At 40.1% G+C, this 21439-nt stretch overlaps 1 protein-coding gene across 1 annotated transcript in view; it reads left to right on the top strand.

The window, feature by feature from the left end:
* TTC39C (tetratricopeptide repeat domain 39C) overlaps positions 1-21439 on the top strand; it is a 69509-nt gene that overhangs the window by 9625 nt on the left and 38445 nt on the right. The window contains exons 2-4 of the mRNA XM_038390992.2: positions 10378-10426; positions 12030-12158; positions 18451-18565. Of these exons, the coding sequence (XP_038246920.2) occupies positions 10378-10426; positions 12030-12158; positions 18451-18565 (293 nt within the window). The remainder of the gene's footprint in view (positions 1-10377; positions 10427-12029; positions 12159-18450; positions 18566-21439) is intronic.

The following is a 21439-nucleotide window of genomic DNA, read 5'->3' as shown; positions in this document are numbered from 1 at the left end:
AATCTTTCAGCTCATTAATTCTGACATGAAATTGCTAATGCAGCTAATTTTTGAATAAAGTGTTTAATAGTGTACATATGTGTCTGTTTTCTAAGATTATATTTGTATTTGCACAAGCTACATTAAAATCCATTAAAGGATTATTCACTGTTGGCTAAACAGACCAAAAAGATGTATATATTTTGTTTCAGAGTAGCAGCCATGTTAGTCTGTATTGGCAAAAAGAAAAGGAGTACTTGTGGCACCTTAGAGACTAACCAATTTATTTGAGCATAAGCTTTCGTGAGCTACAGCTCACTTCATCGGATGCATTATTTTGTTTGTGAATGTTTTTTGTATTCCTAATGATTTGTTTGCCATTTTGAAAATATGTCAGTAGGTGTTATCAGATTCATCCATAAGTTTAGAAGGAATAATATTTTAATTTTCATTGTTAGCTTGGGAAATATTTAAAATTATTTTCTGGAACAGATGATACATCTTGTATTTTGTTCGTGATCTTGAAGTGGTGCTTAATTATTTGGATGCATTGATAAGCCTATTTTCAACTTTATAATCTCATCAGTCACATTCTAATGGACTCCAGAATACATTTCTAGATATCGCTAAATTAGCAAGGAGGGTGGGGAAGGTCCTTAAATATTGGGTGAATATTACTTGAAATTTTGATCTGAGCTAAAATACAGCAGTTTTTGGAACTTGTGTTTGTGGAAGCAGGGAGTTAGTGGTGGTGGGTTTTTTTTAATGCCAGATTTCTGGAAAAGTCTTAAAATAACGATTTACTTGGTGCTAGTATTTCAAAAAACATGCACAAAATCTTGGTTTCATGTGCATTTTATTAATCACTCGACGGGTAAGAGATGGGAGGCCTGCTGGTTCATTGTCCATGCTCATTTCTTTGGGAAAGGATGAAGTATCTCTCATCTCTTGACAGCTTATACTCCATGGCATAGAAGACCGGCTGTGGAAAAAGTTGGAAACCTTTCTGAAGCTCCAGGAAAAGAGTGGGGTGGCAATCTGTTGATATGATGATTTAGCAGCTGTCCTTCTTGCTAATTTTCACACGTATGCTCTTGTTGGGACTGTTCAGAGGCTTAGGGTCTTGAGTTTAAAAACAAAACAGGGCAAATTAATTTTTTTTCCTGCATGTGTCCTGCTGACTTTGAACAACATCAGAACAATGTGGAGGGTAGGGTTTCTGGCCCTGCTGGGTAGAATTGGTAGACCCTATCCAGACCAGCAAAAACAAACCAAAACACCCCCTTATCCTGTAGCAGTAAGAAGAGAGGCAGAGGAAACGTGCAAAATTGGGGGATGTACTAAGCAGAAAGTACAGAAATGAGAAAAGTAGGAAATGTGTGTTTTTTGTTTGTTTTTTTTTTTTTTGGTCAGCAAGAAAAATGTGGTGAGTGGTAGAAGTGTAGAATTTCACGGGAAAGGATGTTGGGGAACCAGGCTCTGAGAAGCTCGATGCCCCTGCAAGGGTGGGGAAGATGAGCCCTAATCGTGCCTCTGTTATGAAGAGACCCAGAGAAGTGGCTTGAAGATTCTGCTGGATCCCAGGCCTTAACTTAACAGGAGCAGGGGCTAGCTAAAGGAAGCTGATCTTTCAACTCCCCGCATCAAGGTGTAAATTCAAGTTTAGAGAATAGAGGATCTTTCATCTAGACAGTTGAATCCCTCCAATTAGGTTTCAAAAATAACCTTGAATGAATGAAAATACACACTTAGTCCACATAGCTGCCACAAGTTAATAGCTTCCCTTCAGCTTCTTTGGAGAAAACTTCACATTGCATTTGCTGCATCAAAATTATTCTAGGGACTCTTGTTTTAAGACTAATGATACTACCTACTGCATTATGTGCACATAAATATATGTCCTATTCTCTTGAAATCCATATTACAAAAGTGACAGCTTAAAACCCCAGAAAACTGAATTCTACAAACTTCCACAACTGTAGAGTTACTCTTTTACTGTGCGGCTTCACTGGTGATATGCTATTGGCCATTCCAGAGGCCACTCACTGGCTTGAATTTCACTGCTTTCTGGCAGTGGCTTGCAGATTTTACAGCTATTCAAGTTGTCACTTGTTTTGCAGAGGCAACTGACGCTCAAGAGCCGTAGCATCCTTGCATATAATGTGGTACTGTATATAAATACTGTCTGAAAGTCGGTGTAGACTCTGCTGAAGCTATCATGCGTTAAACCCACATTTACAAAAGTATTTAATTTCTGTAAGGAGCTATCAAATCTTGCATATAAAAACCAAATGAAATAATTCATGAAATATTTTAATGTACAACGCTAGAGTACACAGGTAATGGAAAAATAGTGGTGCGCACATCAGAGGCACATAGATATGAATTTGACTAAGCCTAAATCTCATTTTTATGATCCCTTCTTAAAATGCCTTAATTGTAGCATTATTTTCACCTAAACCCCACATTCCTCTAAAAATACTATTCCTAGTTAAAACTAAAACAGGAGGGGGAAAGGGTCGTCTTGATCTCTCCCCTGAAGCATTGGAGACAAAATTAGTAAATATATATAGAAAGCTAAGATTCCATCAGTAAATGAACTGCTGAAGTAAGCAGTATTTACAGTAGTCATTTACATGAAGAAATGGCCTCTATGTAAATTTTAGAATCTTACTATTTCAATAGCAGAGACTTGCATTAAAGTGAGTAGAAATAAGTTAATAAAGGGACACAGCTATGAACTGCTACTTATTAGTCTATGTAGCTTGTATTAGTAAACTCAGAAGTATGAAAGCAGTTCTTTGCTAGCTGGTTTTTAAACTACAAAAGTGAGGGCAAATGGAGATAAACTGAAAAGTATGTGGCATCGTCTTAAGGAAGGACTCTTTAAATGTAAATCTGGAAAGAAGATTAAGTATTGGTGGTATCATAGTGCCTACTACAGTAACCCAGGACTGTAGGAACTAGCTGTATTGGACATGTAACCTAAGAAAGCTGGGTTTGATCAAGCCTGGCATGGTTTCCCTTCTTGATGAGCGTGGTGATAAGTATAGGATATAGATTGAAAGGAACGTCTCAAAAATGTTGTATTTCTAAATATTGTGGAATATGATTAAGTAAAATAAGGATAGAAAAAGAGAGAAGACCAGTGAATGATGAAAAGAAAACAATGGTTGTCACTTCTGCCTCTGCCCTTCAATTCCAATTTTTTCTATGACAAATGCTCTATTCTTTCCACAAACCATGCTTAAAACTCTTAACATTAATTATATGAGTTAAATACATACGTCAGGGAGGGGCAGAGCAAGCACATCTCTCTCCTTTGAAACAAAATTAGCTATATTAAGAGCCATAGTGAAATGAACTACACTGGCATAATTGTATTGTGGCATCTAGCAGCAGTACCATCATTAAGATAATGTAAATACTTGTTAGTTCTGTTTTTACAGGATTTTACCATAAAAACACCTTCTGCCTTGCAGCTAGATATCCGAAGTAATAGTTAAGGATTTTCAAACATATTTCCTTTTTTAATTTGCAACATCTTTTTGAGGTTTATAGTTGTGTTGACTTCAGTGTAATTTGAAAATTATGAATTGAAAATATGTTGCAAAATATTACTTAACAAATCATCTACTGCACAGATACAACCTAATTTTTTTACCTCCCTTCAACAAGCTGGGTAAGGATTTTTATAACATGTTGTAAGTAAGCTATCATCCCTTATAATAAAGTAATTGCCTAAGGAGAATAACTGATAAATAAATAAAACCACAATGCTGCCACAGGCTATTTTCTTTCTTCATTTATATATATATATCTTTTTCTAAAGCACGGGGAAGTCTTTAGAAATAACTGGCAATGTTTACAGAATGCATTTGAGCAGACAAAGGGCAGGAGAATTGGTGTTATACTACTGTTTTACACAAGAAAGGTGATACATGAGAGCTAAGGAACTAAAGACTTATTGATCACTAGCTTAGCACCTAGGAAGAGATCACCAGTATACCTAATACATGATTTCACTGCAGTAATTGATCTCAGACAATTCAGCAATTAGATTTTTTTCACTCTTGACATGTTCACCTTAAAATATGGAATTTAAATAAAACTTCTTACAAAAGTTCCCGTTTAAAACTGCTTTAGCTCCATATTTCTTAAATGTTATGTTCACTTGAGAAATGTACAACCACATGAGCTTCACAAGATTTGGGGAAAAAACAAAACGGGAAGGGGAATAAACTACTGTAGCACAATCCCCCTACAACTCTTTGCAAATTGTTTAAAGATGATAGGTGTTCACTCCCCTTCATGTCTTTAAGAAAAAATCATCCCCCCCAACCGTATTTTAAAAAACAAAACTTATATTGATGCACATTTCATTCTAGTTCAGTGTTTTCCTCCTAAATTCCAGGAGAAGATTAGCAAATAAGGAAATGCACTCTTCTGAAGTCAGTAGATCTCTTTCCAACACTTTACTGGCTAATATTTTTTTATGGTGATCTATAGTTCAAAGACATAACTCCTCATCAAGAAAATAGCATTAATGCTTGACACCATCAAAAAGAATGGTGAGGACAACAGTGTTAATGTACATTGCTGGCTAGGAAACCAGGCTAACAGATGCAGGAAAATGAAGTGACAGGCAACATTAAGATGATTAGGAGGCACAAATATCAATGGATAGGACGTGTTTTCTATAGAGAGAAACCTACTGGATAATGATAATTTTGGAAACAGATGTAGGAATTGGCATGGCAAAGAGGTGGGCAAAATACTCACGCAAACGAAAAAGGTAGAAATTATTAAATTACAATGTAGAAATTGTGAGTGCAAAGAAATGGAGAGATTGGGTAAAATGCTGGAAGTCTAATCTGATGCAGGATGGGAGGGAATGAGTCTAGAAGTATTGGTTGCTCATTAAGAACTAATAATTTTAATATCTTGCAGATTAGTGTAAAATTACTCACACTGCTATAAAGACCCCAATTCAGGAAAGCCTCTATACTCAGAAGAGTACTTAAACAGGTCACTGGAATTTAAGTAAGAGTTTTATGGGGAAGTGTCACTGAAACACATGTAACATGTGACTGGTTTCTACTAGTCTGTAACACAGGTTCTCTGTAAAGCACAGTTTAGATACTAAATAACAGTGAAAAGAAAAGGAGTACTTGTGGCACCTTAGAGACTAACAAATTTATTAGAGCATAAGCTTTCGTGAGCTACAGCTCACTTCATCCGATGCATTTGGTGGAAAAAACAGAGGAGAGATTTATATATACACACACAGAAAACATGAAACAATGGGTTTATCATACACACTGTAAGGAGAGTGATCACTTAAGATAAGCCATCACCAACAGCAGGGGGGGGGAAGGAGGAAAACCTTTCATGGTGACAAGCAGGTAGGCTAATTCCAGCAGTTAACAAGAATATCAGAGGAACAGTGGGGGGTGGGGTGGGAGGGAGAAATACCATGGGGAAATAGTTTTACTTTGTGTAATGACTCATCCATTCCCAGTCTCTATTCAAGCCTAAGTTAATTGTATCCAGTTTGCAAATTAATTCCAATTCAGCAGTCTCTCGTTGGAGTCTGTTTTTGAAGCTTTTTTGTTGAAGTATAGCCACTCTTAGGTCTGTGATCGAGTGACCAGAGAGATTGAAGTGTTCTCCAACTGGTTTTTGAATGTTATAATTCTTGACGTCTGATTTGTGTCCATTCATTCTTTTACGTAGAGACTGTCCAGTTTGGCCAATGTACATGGCAGAGGGGCATTGCTGGCACATGATGGCATATATCACATTGGTAGATGCGCAGGTGAACGAGCCTCTGATAGTGTGGCTGATGTGATTAGGCCCTATGATGGTATCCGCTGAATAGATATGTGGACAGAGTTGGCAACGGGCTTTGTTGCAAGGATAGGTTCCTGGGTTAGTGGTTCTGTTGTGTGGTTGCTGGCGAGTATTTGCTTCAGATTGGGGGGCTGTCTGTAAGCAAGGACTGGCCTGTCTCCCAAGATCTGAGAGAGCGATGGCTCGTCCTTCAGGATAGGTTGTAGATCCTTGATGATGCGTTGGAGAGGTTTTAGTTGGGGGCTGAAGGTGATGGCTAGTGGCGTTCTGTTGTTTTCTTTGTTGGGCCTGTCCTGTAGTAGGTGACTTCTGGGTACTCTTCTGGCTCTGTCAATCTGTTTCTTCACTTCAGCAGGTGGGTATTGTAGTTGTAGGAATGCATGATAGAGATCTTGTAGGTGTTTGTCTCTGTCTGAGGGGTTGGAGCAAATGCGGTTATATCGTAGCGCTTGGCTGTAGACAATGGATCGAGTGGTATGATCTGGATGAAAGCTAGAGGCATGTAGGTAGGAATAGCGGTCAGTAGGTTTCCGATATAGGGTGGTGTTTATGTGACCATCGCTTATTAGCACCGTAGTGTCCAGGAAGTGGATCTCTTGTGTGGACTGGTCCAGGCTGAGGTTGATGGTGGGATGGAAATTATTGAAATCATGGTGGAATTCCTCAAGAGCTTCTTTTCCATGGGTCCAGATGATGAAGATGTCATCAATGTAGCGCAAGTAGAGTAGGGGCATTAGGGGACGAGAACTGAGGAAGCGTTGTTCTAAGTAAGCCATAAAAATGTTGGCATACTGTGGGGCCATGCGGGTACCCATCGCAGTGCCGCTGATTTGAAGGTATACATTGTCACCAAATGTGAAATAGTTATGGGTCAGGACAAAGTCACAAAGTTCTGCCACCAGATTAGCCGTGACAGTATCGGGGATACTGTTCCTGACGGCTTGTAGTCCATCTTTGTGTGGAATGTTGGTGTAGAGGGCTTCTATATCCATAGTGGCTAGGATGGTGTTTCTGACCCATAACTATTTCACATTTGGTGACAATGTATACCTTCAAATCAGCGGCACTGCGATGGGTACCCGCATGGCCCCACAGTATGCCAACATTTTTATGGCTGACTTAGAACAACGCTTCCTCAGTTCTCGTCCCCTAATGCCCCTACTCTACTTCAGCTACATTGATGACATCTTCATCATCTGGACCCATGGAAAAGAAGCTCTTGAGGAATTCCACCATGATTTCAACAATTTCCATCCCACCATCAACCTCAGCCTGGACCAGTCCACACAAGAGATCCACTTCCTGGACACTACGGTGCTAATAAGCGATGGTCACATAAACACCACCCTATATCGGAAACCTACTGACCGCTATTCCTACCTACATGCCTCTAGCTTTCATCCAGATCATACCACTCGATCCATTGTCTACAGCCAAGCGCTACGATATAACCGCATTTGCTCCAACCCCTCAGACAGAGACAAACACCTACAAGATCTCTATCATGCATTCCTACAACTACAATACCCACCTGCTGAAGTGAAGAAACAGATTGACAGAGCCAGAAGAGTACCCAGAAGTCACCTACTACAGGACAGGCCCAACAAAGAAAACAACAGAACGCCACTAGCCATCACTTTCAGCCCCCAACTAAAACCTCTCCAACGCATCATCAAGGATCTACAACCTATCCTGAAGGACGAGCCATCGCTCTCTCAGATCTTGGGAGACAGACCAGTCCTTGCTTCCAGACAGCCCCCCAATCTGAAGCAAATACTCACCAGCAACCACACACCACACAACAGAACCACTAACCCAGGAACCTATCCTTGCAACAAAGCCCGTTGCCAACTCTGTCCACATATCTATTCAGGGGACACCATCATAGGGCCTAATCACATCAGCCACACTATCAGAGGCTCGTTCACCTGCGCATCTACCAATGTGATATATGCCATCATGTGCCAGCAATGCCCCTCTGCCATGTACATTGGCCAAACTGGACAGTCTCTACGTAAAAGAATGAATGGACACAAATCAGACGTCAAGAATTATAACATTCAAAAACCAGTCGGAGAACACTTCAATCTCTCTGGTCACTCGATCACAGACCTAAGAGTGGCTATACTTCAACAAAAAAGCTTCAAAAACAGACTCCAACGAGAGACTGCTGAATTGGAATTAATTTGCAAACTGGATACAATTAACTTAGGCTTGAATAGAGACTGGGAATGGATGAGTCATTACACAAAGTAAAACTATTTCCCCATGGTATTTCTCCCTCCCACCCCACCCCCCACTGTTCCTCTGATATTCTTGTTAACTGCTGGAATTAGCCTACCTGCTTGTCACCATGAAAGGTTTTCCTCCTTCCCCCCCCCCCCCGCTGTTGGTGATGGCTTATCTTAAGTGATCACTCTCCTTACAGTGTGTATGATAAACCCATTGTTTCATGTTTTCTCTGTGTGTGTATATAAATCTCTCCTCTGTTTTTTCCACCAAATGCATCCGATGAAGTGAGCTGTAGCTCACGAAAGCTTATGCTCTAATAAATTTGTTAGTCTCTAAGGTGCCACAAGTACTCCTTTTCTTTTTGCGAATACAGACTAACACGGCTGCTACTCTGAAACCTATAAATAACAGTGATATTTCTGGTGGCTACTCTCTTTGTTTACTTGTCAATAATATTCAGGAGATTAAAATAGCTAGAATGTTTGTTTGAAGTGTGTGTTTTCCTCTTTGATTTTTGTATATTTATTTGAAAAAACCCCCCAGCAAGAGATTTATATTATAAAATATGTATGGGTTTATATTTACAAATGTTGTATCAAACACACTCTAATATGCATTTGAAGTGTAGGTTTTTCAGTTCTCATTTCCATCTCTTATTTCCCTCTCAGTCCTTTTCCTCTCTTGCTTCTTCCAAGCTTATTTGCTTTATGGTTACATATAATACATAAAGTAAAACATGGGTAAACTCTAAAAAACCTGCATTGATATCTTGGCTTTCTGAGACCATCACAAACCATTCTAGTTTTACTGATATGATAATGAAAAGGATGATATTTATTTATTTTACACATGGGAAAACAAATGATTTCTCCAAGGCGAAACAGTGGATCAGTTGCATTGCTGAGATCCTGACAGCTAGCTCTATATTTAGCCATAGACAGGGTTTTATAGTGATTGCAGTGGTCATTCAGTCTGAAACCTGACCCAGGTACTGAATATAACCTGACTGTCTGTTTGGCCTAAGAATTGCTGTCACCCTCATGGAATTAGACCTTAATTCCCATGAAACAAGGAAGGAAAACCTTCAATGATGTACAATTTCTTAATTCATTTACTAAAAATTAATGAGGAAGACTTCTAATCTATTTTAGATCTCTGAAACAACGCAGATAAAGAACCAGATTTCTTATGAACTATCAAAATGGAACTTCAGGTCTCCAAGTCGCATTCTTTTTATATATACATTTCTGCGGTGTCCATCACCATATTACCTGAGTGCTTGACTAGATGAAAGACGCATTAGATACTTCTAGAAATAGAATACCAGGGAATATTGTAATCACTCTTACAAATAGAAATCTGTTCAGAAGTTGAGGGATAGGAGAAAACAATTAATTGGGCAGTGAGGTATGGCCAATCGCAGCATGGCTCACTGAAGGACATGTTGCCAGGTAGGTGTAAAATGCCAGGCAGTGAGGTGAGATCTTGATCCACAAAGTTGGTCCAAGATCAACAATGATAGCCTCTGAGTTGCCTTCAAATCTATCATTGGAAGGCCATAACCTCTGCTACTTTTCTGGTCCCTGCTGAGGGATAAATCAGGCAGTACCTGCAAGGTTCTTGAACAGCTGAGTGCTCACCCACCAGAAGGTTGAAACTGTGCAAGGCATCCTGAATACCTACTCTGTTGGGAGGGCTCCAGGCTGGAGATAGGTGACATTTAGCAGGGAAAATGTATGTCTCTAGTGCCTCTGCCGAATCACCGTATCTCCACGTCAGCCCCAACCTTCAGGGATCCTATGGTTTTCTGGCCTTAGACCTGAAGTGGCCCTTTCCTAGCAGAACCCCCATGGAGGGCACTCTTAACATTTGTCCCAAATTTGCAATTGCATACATGCAGGTGAATTCCTGGCTCATGTGAAGCTCTATTGGATGCATTTGCAATATCAAGGCTATTGGTTGTCTCCCCGCCCCCATGGGTTAATATTTTTGGGGCAAGGAAACCCTGAAAGACACACATTTTGCAGTTTCCACTGCTTGTACTAGCAGGGGTGACTCAAATCCAGAGAATTATGTTGAATTCTTTTCATCTTGTGGCTTTTTCCCTGGAGAGTATCATGTACCCACTTCTTCCACATTATGATTTTGCATAAACCAATTTTGATTTCAGAACTTGGTCTAATGAAGTAGATTTATTCTGAGAAACATAACCCTGATTTCACATCAGATATTTTCTATAGGTGCTTGTTTTAGTAAACTGTATGTTTACATGTGATAACTACGTTTTTTGTTTTTGCTTTTGTTTTTTTACAGAAACCACAGTCCGTTAATGAGTTTTGGGGCCAGTTTTGTCAGTTTTTTGGTAAGTAGGTGAACAAATTGGGCAGAGAGAATTCATCTCACTGTTCGTATCATTGTTAATTTCCTTGTGTGTGTATATATGGTGCATATGGTAATTTGTTTTTTCTTGTTAGGCTCAACTCTTTCAGAATATTAAAATAATGTAGTTATAAAACATGCATAACTCGTTGTTGCATATATAGAATCTTAACTTGTTTTGCTCTTTTATGCGGTTTTAATTGGGAGTAAAGGGTTCTATAAATTCAACATCTCAAATTTATTAAATATTTACATGTTCCATTAAAAGCAAAAGCCAAAGACTGATTATCTTGCTTTACTGAAAAAAGTTATTGAAATGAAATTCATAAATTCCGTTTTGTCCTAGAAATTAATAGTTTGTTATAAATCTCATTTATCATTATTTTAGAATAAAACTGGTGGCCTTCATGTGAAAACATCTTAAATTAGTACCCTTTTTGAAGGTGCAGAGGTATTTGAGGACTAAGAACGCTAATAAACTAAAGGTTATTAATGTGTGATTGGTCACATTTATGAAAATGTGTTAAGTCCATCGTATATGGAAGAAGAGAGAGAAAAGGGATGAAAACAAGCTGCTATCTAAAAGCATATTTAATAGTATATAAGAAAGTATTTGAACCTCATTTTTAAGTTGACCTTATTGTGACTTGCCTGCTTAATCCTAGGCTGCAACCACATATAGAATAGTAACGTTGTTTTTTGTTTTGTTTTTTAAATAAAAGATAATTTTATAATAATCCAGAAGTGCTTTTTTGTACATTAAATTAATTTTAAACACCTCAGTCTGTGGACTACATGACTTGGAAAGGCATATTATATAGGAGGCTTTTTCCCTCTTGCCTTAGGCCAACATGATGAAAATCTCTTAGGCTTGCTTATCTGAGTTGATTTACTGAACCAGTATAACAGCACAGTACAGCATCACTGTACCTTGAAAAGCTTCTGCTTAGTTACCGTTCTAAAGATAGCTACAGCACTTTGCATGCCTATGTCATCCAGAATTTCCATTAGACAAAGTATCAGAAAAAGAAGTCAGTTATCCTGTGACCCTCTTGAGCTAGGTTAAATGGAAGCTGAAATGGTGTTTGTTTGTTTGTTTTAACAAGAAGTATAGGGATTCTGCTCATTATCACTCATAATGCAGTGAGTTTTTTGTTCTTGACTTTGAGGCATGTTATTTACGTGAATCAATTTGTGTCTGCGCACATACTGTTTTATATAATTTAATCTTGCATAACAGTAATTGAAAGTGAATTTATGTAACATAATTCATTTTTTCAGCAAATGTAATATGACAGTATTTTCAGTTCAAATATATATTAAATATTCAGTTTTGTTAAGAGAAGCAGAGTCAGCTAATAAATTCTGATTTTAGTCTCTTGACATTTTAGTGAGGCACATTTAAATGTGGTTGGGCAAGGGGTGTACATATATCTAGCTGTGTATATGAGTCTTGAGTAGCAATTTAATCCTCAAATGTGTTTTAAAAAGACTTATTTAGTTTTTCTCTATAGTTACTGTACCAATAGCTGATGTAAATTTTCTTGTTTTGTCATTCAAATCTTTTTGCATTTTATTTTTGAAAGAATGCCATGATGACATTTGAAGAAGAGAAAATGCAGTTGGCTTGTGATGATTTAAAAGCCACAGAAAAACTGTGTGAGAGTGAAGAAGCTGGAGTTATAGAAACAATCAAGAATAAAATTAAAAGGAATGTAAGTGGAGCATCTGTAAAAATATTAACTGTTGTGTATTATGTGCAACTGTTTGTGAAAACTTCCTTCTAGCTTTCCTTTTCTTGTTGGCATTCAAGAGGAGTTTTCATGGCTGAGCTGATGTCAGGACTGCTGTTGGGAATCTTTGTGGTATGTTTGTTCTCTAAAACTTCAATTTGCATGACAGTGTCAGCTCAGATGGGCTGGCATATGGAATTCCTAGGTTTAGAGAGGCTAATTACCAGAGTGATGGGCATTTTAGAAATTTAAGAGGGATTTACCCAGTGTGGAGGACAGCTCCCATAGGGCCACCCATATGGTTGTCTTTTGCTGGGTTAGATATTCTGAATACGGTTGGGTGGCCCAACCATCATCTCTCTTCCATTTCAATGCAGAGGCTATCCCATACCCGTATTGGCATCAGAGACAGAGTATTTAGTCATAACCTCACCGATTTTTGTGGTGGTCTCTGCTGTTGGTCTGCCCTCCCAACTGGAGTATCTGTCAGGTTACCAGCTGCTTTTATCAGCTCTTAGAGGAGGCTCTTGACTCTGGTTCCTCATTGTAACCTGGTGATTTTGGTGTCTGGATGTCATTGGGGTTTAATGGTGAGCTCTAGGAATTAACTCCATCTCCACAAAGCCCAACTGATTCATCTAAGGAGCCACCTGGAGTCTGATTTTTTTTTTTTAATTTTATTTTATTTTGTACAAGGAATTTGTGACTCTACAGAAGAGCTATGATTTATGCCAAGAAATATTGTGTCCTCTCAACATGTACTCTTTAAGGGACTGACCAGCTGCTGAATTTCTTTCAGGAATCGTGCAGTCTGATTACTCTGGATAATTATTTATTTGTTTAGTTTATATACATAGTAATATCTTGTGACCCTTCCCAGGGGTAGCCAGTGTTGTGAGGCGCCTCAGTACAGCCTGCTGTTAGCATGAGGAAGGCTTGTCTGTGCCTTCCAGGCATCAGCTCCACTGATCACAGGTAACACCAGCACTCTAGGCCTATGCAGGCCCAGCTCCCTCTCTACAGATAGGCACATTCCAACTCTTGAGGTCCCTGAGCATCCCCTTGGAATGTCTGCCACTGGTTCACGGAATTCACAAATTCACTGCTTTTAAAGGAACAGTACATACCAGTTTACCAGTTTCACTTGAGGATCACTGCTCCACTTAACACACAGCACTTAAATATGTTTAGTAAAATAAGTAAAAAATTTATTTAACAAAGAGGAGAGATTTTAGAAGTAGCAAGTGAAAGTATTGGAAACACATGTTTACATATAAAATAAAATCCTAATGCCTTCTAGAGCCTAGATTTAATTAACAAGATACTATCTTGTTAATGAAGTTTAGCTCACTTAAAATCTTTCCAATATTTTCTAGCCAGGTTAGCTCTGATCCTCTTTTCATAAGACAAAACACGCTGACAATTCATCTCCTCGGTGAAGCACCTGGGATGTACTACAGTACCCCCCAGTTATACCTCAAAAAATCATTGTCTTTACTTATAAACAAGACACCTTGTTTGTTTGTGTTTTATTTTTTTCCTGTAGATTTTTCATGTGACCAGCTAGAGAGAGAAATGTCTACTACCCCCATCCTGAACAGAGCCTGTTTATCGCCTTCTGGAGACGGATCTTAACTCCTGTACCTTAAGAACAATAGTTTTCAGTATAGGTACCTAATTCCTTTAATAACATCTGTACGTGCATCTTGTAATGATTAGGATGTCCAGTGTGTTACTGGCTATTGGTAGAGACTTCATATGCCACCCTTTGGTGCATTATTATGTAGATATCAGACCCTTATGCACGACCTCTTATGCCCTCTGCCAGTTGACACTAAGGGGTCCCTGGGTCACAAATATCCAAAAGTTTTGTTTGTGATTGGGGCTCCATTGTGCTGTACAAATATGTAGGAAGATGCATTCCTTCCAAGGCTTTGTCAAGGGTCTTCAAGGAGAAGGGATAGAGACATGAGCTTTTCTACCCTTCCACCTCCCCACACAGCCCAGCCAGGCAAAGCATCCTGGGGGGCCGGAAGTGCTCGTTTTGAACGTGTGCTCAAGAGCAACACCCCAGTCAGCTCCCCGTATCCACCTTGTTCTTTCCTTGACCATCTTCGTACCTACTGTTTGACCTGGTCATAGGTCACCTCAGACCGCTGGGTGCTGGACATAGTATCTCGGGGCTAGATCCTGCAATTTTCAGCTGTCCCTCTCTCCCATCCCTATTCTTCCTCTTCCTCATCTCTCTTCAGGGACCCTTCTCACGAGCAACTCCTCGTTCAAGATGCAGAAAGTCCCTCAGGACATGAAAGGAAAGGGATTCTATGCCAGCTACTTCCTAATTCCAAAAGCAAAAAGGGGCGTCAGACCCATTCTGGACCTGAATTGCCTCAACAAGTCTCTCAGAGAGTTGAAGTTTCGTATGGTCTTCTTGGCCTCCATCATCCTTTCCCTGGATCCAGGAGACTGGTATGCTGCTCTCGACTTGAAGGACGCTTATTTCCATATTAGAAAGTCATAGGTGTTTCCTTCGTTTCATAGTGGGTGGACATCATTTTCAATTCACGGTGCTGCCCTTTGGCCTCTCTGGCCCTGAGTGTGTTCACAAAACATATGGCACGAGTGGCTGCTTACCTGAGACACTAAGGGGTCCAGGTCTTTCCATATCTTGACAACTGGCTCATCAAGGGCAGGTCTTGGGAACAAGTGCAGAGGAGCCTCAATCTGGTCCGTTCCATCTGCTGTGACCTGAGCCTGTCAATAAACGAGAAAAAATCCACCTTAATGCCAGTCCAGTGAATAGAGTTCATTGAGGCAGTTTTCAACTCCACACAAGCCAGAACCTTTCTTCTGAAAGCATGTTTTCAGGCCATGTTGGACCTGATCTCCCATGTGAAGAATCACATGCTCAACACAAGTCACACCTGCCTGCGGTTGTTGGGCCGCATGCATATACGTAGTCAGTCATGCCCGGCTTCATCTTCAGCGTCTGCAAGCGTGGCTGGTGTCAACCTACATCCCCAACAGGCACAACCTAGACCTGGGTAGTCAGGGTGCCGGATCACATCTGATTGTCCCTGGATTGGTGGTTGGATCCTGGGTCAGTGTTGAAGGGAGTTTCCTTCACGGTCCATCCCTGTCATTGACCCTGGTCTCCGATGCTTTGGACCTGGGCTGGGGAGTCCACCTGGGCGAGCCAAGCACCCAGGGCCACTGGTGGCAGGACAGTCTGGCCCTCATATCGATGTCAGGGAGCTCAGAGCGGTTCGCCTGGCCTGCCAGGCTTTCTTGCCCCACCTGAAGGGCAAGGTGGTGCAGTCCTGATGGACAATACTGCTGTGATGTATTACATCAACAGGTAGTGCGGAGCCAGGTTGTTGGCCCTTTCTCAAGAAGCTTTTGGCCTTTGAGGCTTTTGTGTGCAGCATGCCATTTATCTGGTAGCCGCACACCTGCCTGGAACCAAAAATGTTTTAGCAGATCACCTCAGCAGGACCTTCTTGTCTCGCCATGAGTGGTCGCTCCATCCGGAGGCAGTCAGCATAATCTTTCAGAGGTGGGGGACTCTCCAGGTGGACCTGTTCCCATCCAGGCAGAACAGGAAATGCCATGTGTTCTGTTCCATCCAGGGGATGGACAGGGGCCCCATCCATCTCCCAGAACAAACAGCATGTGGTTGGGGACTCTGATGTATGCCTTCCCGCCAGTGCCGTTCCTTCACAGGGTCCTTGTGACTATCAAGCAGGACAGGGCAAAACTTATCCTAATAGCCCCTGCATGGCCTTGCCAGCACTGATTCGGCACGCTGCTGGACCTTTTGGTAGCCGCCCCACTGCAGCTGCCTCTCTGGCCAGATTTGCTGTCCCAAAACCCTGGCAGCCTTCTGCACCCGAACATGGAGGTGCTGTACTTGACACATGGCTTCCGCATTGCCAGACTCGGGCAAACGGGAATGCTCAGTCCGTGCTCGGCAGGTCTTGCTGAGTAGGAGGAAACCCTCCACCAGAGTGACTTACTGTTGAGTCTCAGAATGGCATATCCAGGCTGCGCAGGCCTTGCTGCACCTCAAACTCCAAGGTTTGTCCCTGTCATTGATCAAGGCCACACCTGGCCACTATTTCCACTTTCCATCCTCCATTCCAAGGCAGTTCGATCTTCGCTCACGACATGACGGGCCGGTTTTTGAAAGGTCGGGAGTGTCTCTACCCACACGTCCGGGATCCCGTTGCTCCCTGTGACCTGAATCTCGTGCTGTTGAGGCTCCTGGGGCCTCCCTTGGAGCCTCTGGCTTCCTGCTCTCTCCTGGAAGGTTTCATTCCTGGTTGCGATAATGCTAGCCACAGGGTGTCTGAAATCAGGGTGCTTATTCGGAACTGCCTTATAAGATCTTCTACAAGGATAAGGTCAAGCTGCAACCGCATGCATCATTTTTGCCCAAGATTGTCTCCCAGTTTCATACTGGGCAGGACATATGCTTACCTGTCTTCTTTCCAAAGCCTTGTACATCAGATGAGGAGAGCAGGCTACACACCCTGGACGTCAGGAGGGCCATTCCATAAGTCAATGAAGTTGTTCGTTGTGGTGGCGGACAGAATGAAAGGTCGCCCACTTTCTGCTCAGAGGATTTCTTCCTGGATCATGGCCTGCATCCGTTACTGCTATGAGCTGGGGAAGGAGCATCTGCTAGTGGTGATGATGGCACACTCAAGTAGGGCATAAGCATTGTCAGCAGCCTTCCTGGCTCAGGTACCAATCCAAGAGATCTGTAGGGCCACTATCTGGTCATCTGTACACATGTTCGCATCTCATTATACATTTACCCAACAAGCTCAAGATGACTCTGGCTTTGGCAGAACAGTGCTGCAATCTGCAAGACCGTGAACTCCGAGCCTACCTCCATTGATGCTGTTTGTGAGTCAGCTAGAATGGAATCGACGTGAGCAAGCACTCGAAGAAAAAATGGTTACCTATCTTTCATAACTGTTGTTCTTCGAGATGTTGCTCATGTCCATTCCATTACCTGCCTTTCTGTCGGACTTGCCGGCAAGAAGGAACTGAGAGGGCATATGGCCGATAGCGCCTGATATACTGACGCATGAGTGCAGCACTCAAGTGTGCACCACAGCTGACCCTACAGATACTGATAAGACAAAAATCTCCGATGACCATGTACATGGGCGTGCATACCTAGAATGGATGGGCATGAACAACACATCTTGAAGAACAAGAGTTACAAAAGTAAGGTAACTTTTTTTTTTCAGAATTGTATAAAATAACTCTTCACGTGTCAAGTTGAAAAGTTGAGGGTTATTGTTGCAGAAAAAGGTTGGTTAGCCATGCTTAATCAAAGTAAAAGATCTATGTTCTTTAGAAGGTATACTATCTTGACATCTGGTAATTGGAAAGATTTTCAAGGATGAAGGACTGCCAGGCCCAACTCGCCTCGTTTAGCACCTAGCCATCGCATCTCTAGTGACTCTGAGAGTAATTGCACTTTTATGTATGCATAAATCAGTAAGTAAAGTATTATGCATGCTTAATACCTCTCTATATTGTAATGTATATGGAGAGTAACAAAAACTTCCTCTGGTATCTTTTAGAACAAAACATTTGTGTTTAACTGAGAAGTCTCTCAAGGACAAGGATCTTGGTCTTGTTTTTGTTTAATATAAATTTCTTTCCAAAAGCCCATCGATAGCTATGGCACTATAATAAATTAAAGAACACTAAACAGGGAACTTCTGAATGAAATGAAATTTGGTACTTTCTTTAGATGTGCTTTTCAACATTAAGGAAATCTGATATTGATAATAGAATACATAACATTTAAGTGTAATTTTGAATAAATAATATGCTTGAAGTTAATTTAGAAATTCTAAAACTCGTGTTTATATACTGTGCATTAATTTGTACAATTTTTCAGACTATTTAAGGTAATACAGTTGAGCACTATTGCTGGGGGGAAATTTTTTTTTGGAAATGGCTATACTAAGACAGGGAAATATTGCTGTGTGTTGATTATAGACTAATCAAGTTCTAAAATAAATATTTTTCCATATAATTTGATACACCCACTGTGGACTATTAAAGCTCTCATACGAATATATTTAACTTGTTGGAAAATCAAGGTTGCCTATGCACCAGCTGTCAAAAGTGAAAGTCAAAATTGAAAGATTTAATACAATATAAATTATGTGATTTAATAAATATTGCACAGATTATAGGAGTTTGAAATTAAAATCATTTACACCCTACTTTTGTATATTTCAAACAGGCTGATGGCCGAAAATCTGCACCATCCATGATGGATCGACTACAGAGACAGATAATTGTAGCAGACTGTCAAGTTTACCTGGCTGTGCTTTCTTTTGTAAAACAGGAATTGTCAGGTGTGGTGTGACTATAATAATAATAATATTTTCTTTTTTTTTTTCATAGCATGTAGAGTAGTAACATCTGATCTCTAAAGTGTAAAAATGATTACCCATATTGATAAAGACGGTTGCTTTGTGTGAAAGAGAGACATTCCATTTGAAATGAGGGATTAGATATTTCAAAACTGAATGTGTCTGCAAAACGTGAAGCCATTGTGCCCTAAAAACCTGTATTTGTTCACACAGACTTGGTATGTGAGTATGCACCAATATTATGTGCAATTATTCATTTGCATATCGAAATAGAAGGTTTTGCAGGATATATTTGCAGGTTCTTTGCCAGTTTTTGCTAGGTTTAAAAGTTGGGTCTCAGTAGTGCAAAAATGAGACATTTAAAATTTTTATTTAGGATTAAAGATTCCTATATATTTTTACATAAATATGCATACATATATAGTAGGGCCTTTAAATAATGTATATTTGATTTGTATAAATTAGGGCTTTCTGCCTTTTGTTATACCAATATCCAACATTCTGGTGGTCCTTCTTTATATATGCCTGAGAATGCTTTGCATATCCTCATAGAGGCACCTCAGGAATCATTGCAAAGATGTATAGATGCCTTGTGCATCTAAGTTGTACTGGCTGAAACTATATGAGAGAATTCTCTCCTGCAAAGCCCAGGTAATGGGGACAGGCTCACATGCCCCACACTCGTACAGTTGCTTGCAATCCTATTCAGGAAATGGGGGAGATGGCAAGAAATTGCTGACCAAAGTAATTTTGGATAAACAAGTATAGTGCTAAAGATGGAAAAGCTGACTAAACAGTGTAAATTTCTAATGTACTAAAGACTCTGTTCATGAAAACATGGAGCACAACAGTTTCAGGTGCTTGCTTGCCACAGAAATTAATCCTGATTTAGGGACTACAAACCTCTCCTTATCTCAGATGAAAAACTGTTTCCAGATTTCATTGCCTTGCTTGATCTCTTGCATAATAAAAAGACGTTCCTGCTCCCATTTATTTATACAGAAGGTGGTCCAGGTCATGTGCTAACTGAGCATGCTCCCAAGTATTCACTTATGTCAACAAAGACTGAGGGAGGGCTGCTGAAGAAAATCCAAGAAATAACATCCAGATTACAATTAAAATAATGTAAATATAATTGGTCGAGAACATGGGGCCTTCTGTTATGGAAATCCCTATTCTTCAAAACCAATATTTTTTTCCAATTTGCTTGGTTCTAGATAAGGTGTATAAACTAAGGGACTATTGTCTGCTGTACCAATAAGATGAGACAAAAGGTAATATATTTTATTGGACCACCCTCTGTGGGTGTGAGAGAAAAGCTTTCAAGTTTACCTCTTCTTTAGTTCTGTGTGAACTCAAAAACTTGTCTCTCTCACCAACAGAAGTTGGTCCAGTAAAAGATATTACATCACCCACTTTGTCTCTCTAATATCCTGTGACTGACATGGATACAACATCACTACATACCAATAAGCTGTCACTTAGGATTTCTTGGCACTCCAAGTGGATAGTATATGGCTTTCACTCACTCTTTTTTGCTCATTTTCCCCTTGAAATCTTCCCTCCTTTCAGAATTTATACCATAACTGCATTACAGCATCTGACCCAAAAGCCCATTACAGCATCTGACCCAAGAGCAGTCAGTCTCCTTTCCTCCTCTGGTCTGCTGTGGAGAATGCTGAAGAAGCAGCAGTAACAACTCAGGACAGAAACAGGCCTTATAGCCCTTCTGGGTCTGTCTACTCAGGAACAATACACTTGAAATCTTTAGCTACCCTCCCCTGAGGCTAAGGACTGCCTCTGTGATCTTTCAGTTTCTTGTTAGTACCAGTGTGAGAGTGAACTGCTAAACAGTTGTCTGTCACCCATTAATCATTGTACATTGTTTTTGGACAGATTAACTTTTTTTGTTTTTTATATACATACATAGTTTTTACGGCATTATGTCTAGATTTTTGTATAGTGAGAGCACCAAATTATTGAGACAAAATCTTCATTGGTTCTCAATGGATGGGTAGAAAATCATTGACTTTTTGCTGAACAGTTTGACAGGCGGCTGTATAAAACACACAGACTTATGAACAATGTGCCTTTTAGTAACTCATTGGGCTAACGTTATAAATCATCCCCTCTCTCCCACACATATTGTAGCTATTTTAATCTTACTAAATTTATAAAAACAAATCTGATCTTTGTTGGACTGCTACCTAGGTGCACTTAACATTGCTGCAGGGATTTAAAACTTCTTGAAATTAATCACTGCAGTCATAGCGCAGGTAATCCATTAGCAATTAATGTCAGGAAATCTCAACTCAAGTGTTACCTCAAAGAGTTAAGTAATTCACATTATGAATAAATAAAGGGTGAGATTTATGGTTATAACATATCTCAGTAACCATATCATGAGATGTGCTGTTTTGTCAGAAAATGTTCAAAGTATAGTACTTTGGTAAGCAGGAAGGATGAAGTTCTGCGATGCACGCTTCATGGATAAGTCATCAAGGGTACTAACTGAAGCATAGCCTGTATGGATAAGTGAAATGTGGTTTGTTTTTGTTTTGTTTCCCCTTGCTCTATCCTTACTGCATTGCTGTACAGAATTGTATAGGCACTTGTACTGCGGTGAACCATATAACTGCTGAATATTCTGTGCAGCAAAAAAGTGGCCTAATTAGAGAATTTAAATACCATTAGTCTCGCAATATAGCTGAATCATGATTGTGGTTGGAATCAGAGTAGCAGCCGTGTTAGTCTGTATTCGCAAAAAGAAAAGGAGTACTGGTGGCACCTTAGAGACTAACAAATTTATTAGAGCATAAGCTTTCGTGAGCTACAGCTCACTTCATCGGATGCATT

Source organism: Dermochelys coriacea, chromosome 2 (genome assembly GCF_009764565.3).
Source record: "Dermochelys coriacea isolate rDerCor1 chromosome 2, rDerCor1.pri.v4, whole genome shotgun sequence".
NCBI lineage: Eukaryota > Metazoa > Chordata > Testudines > Dermochelyidae > Dermochelys > Dermochelys coriacea.
Note: the sequence above shows the minus strand (reverse complement) of the source record. Positions and strands in the feature narration are given on the sequence as shown.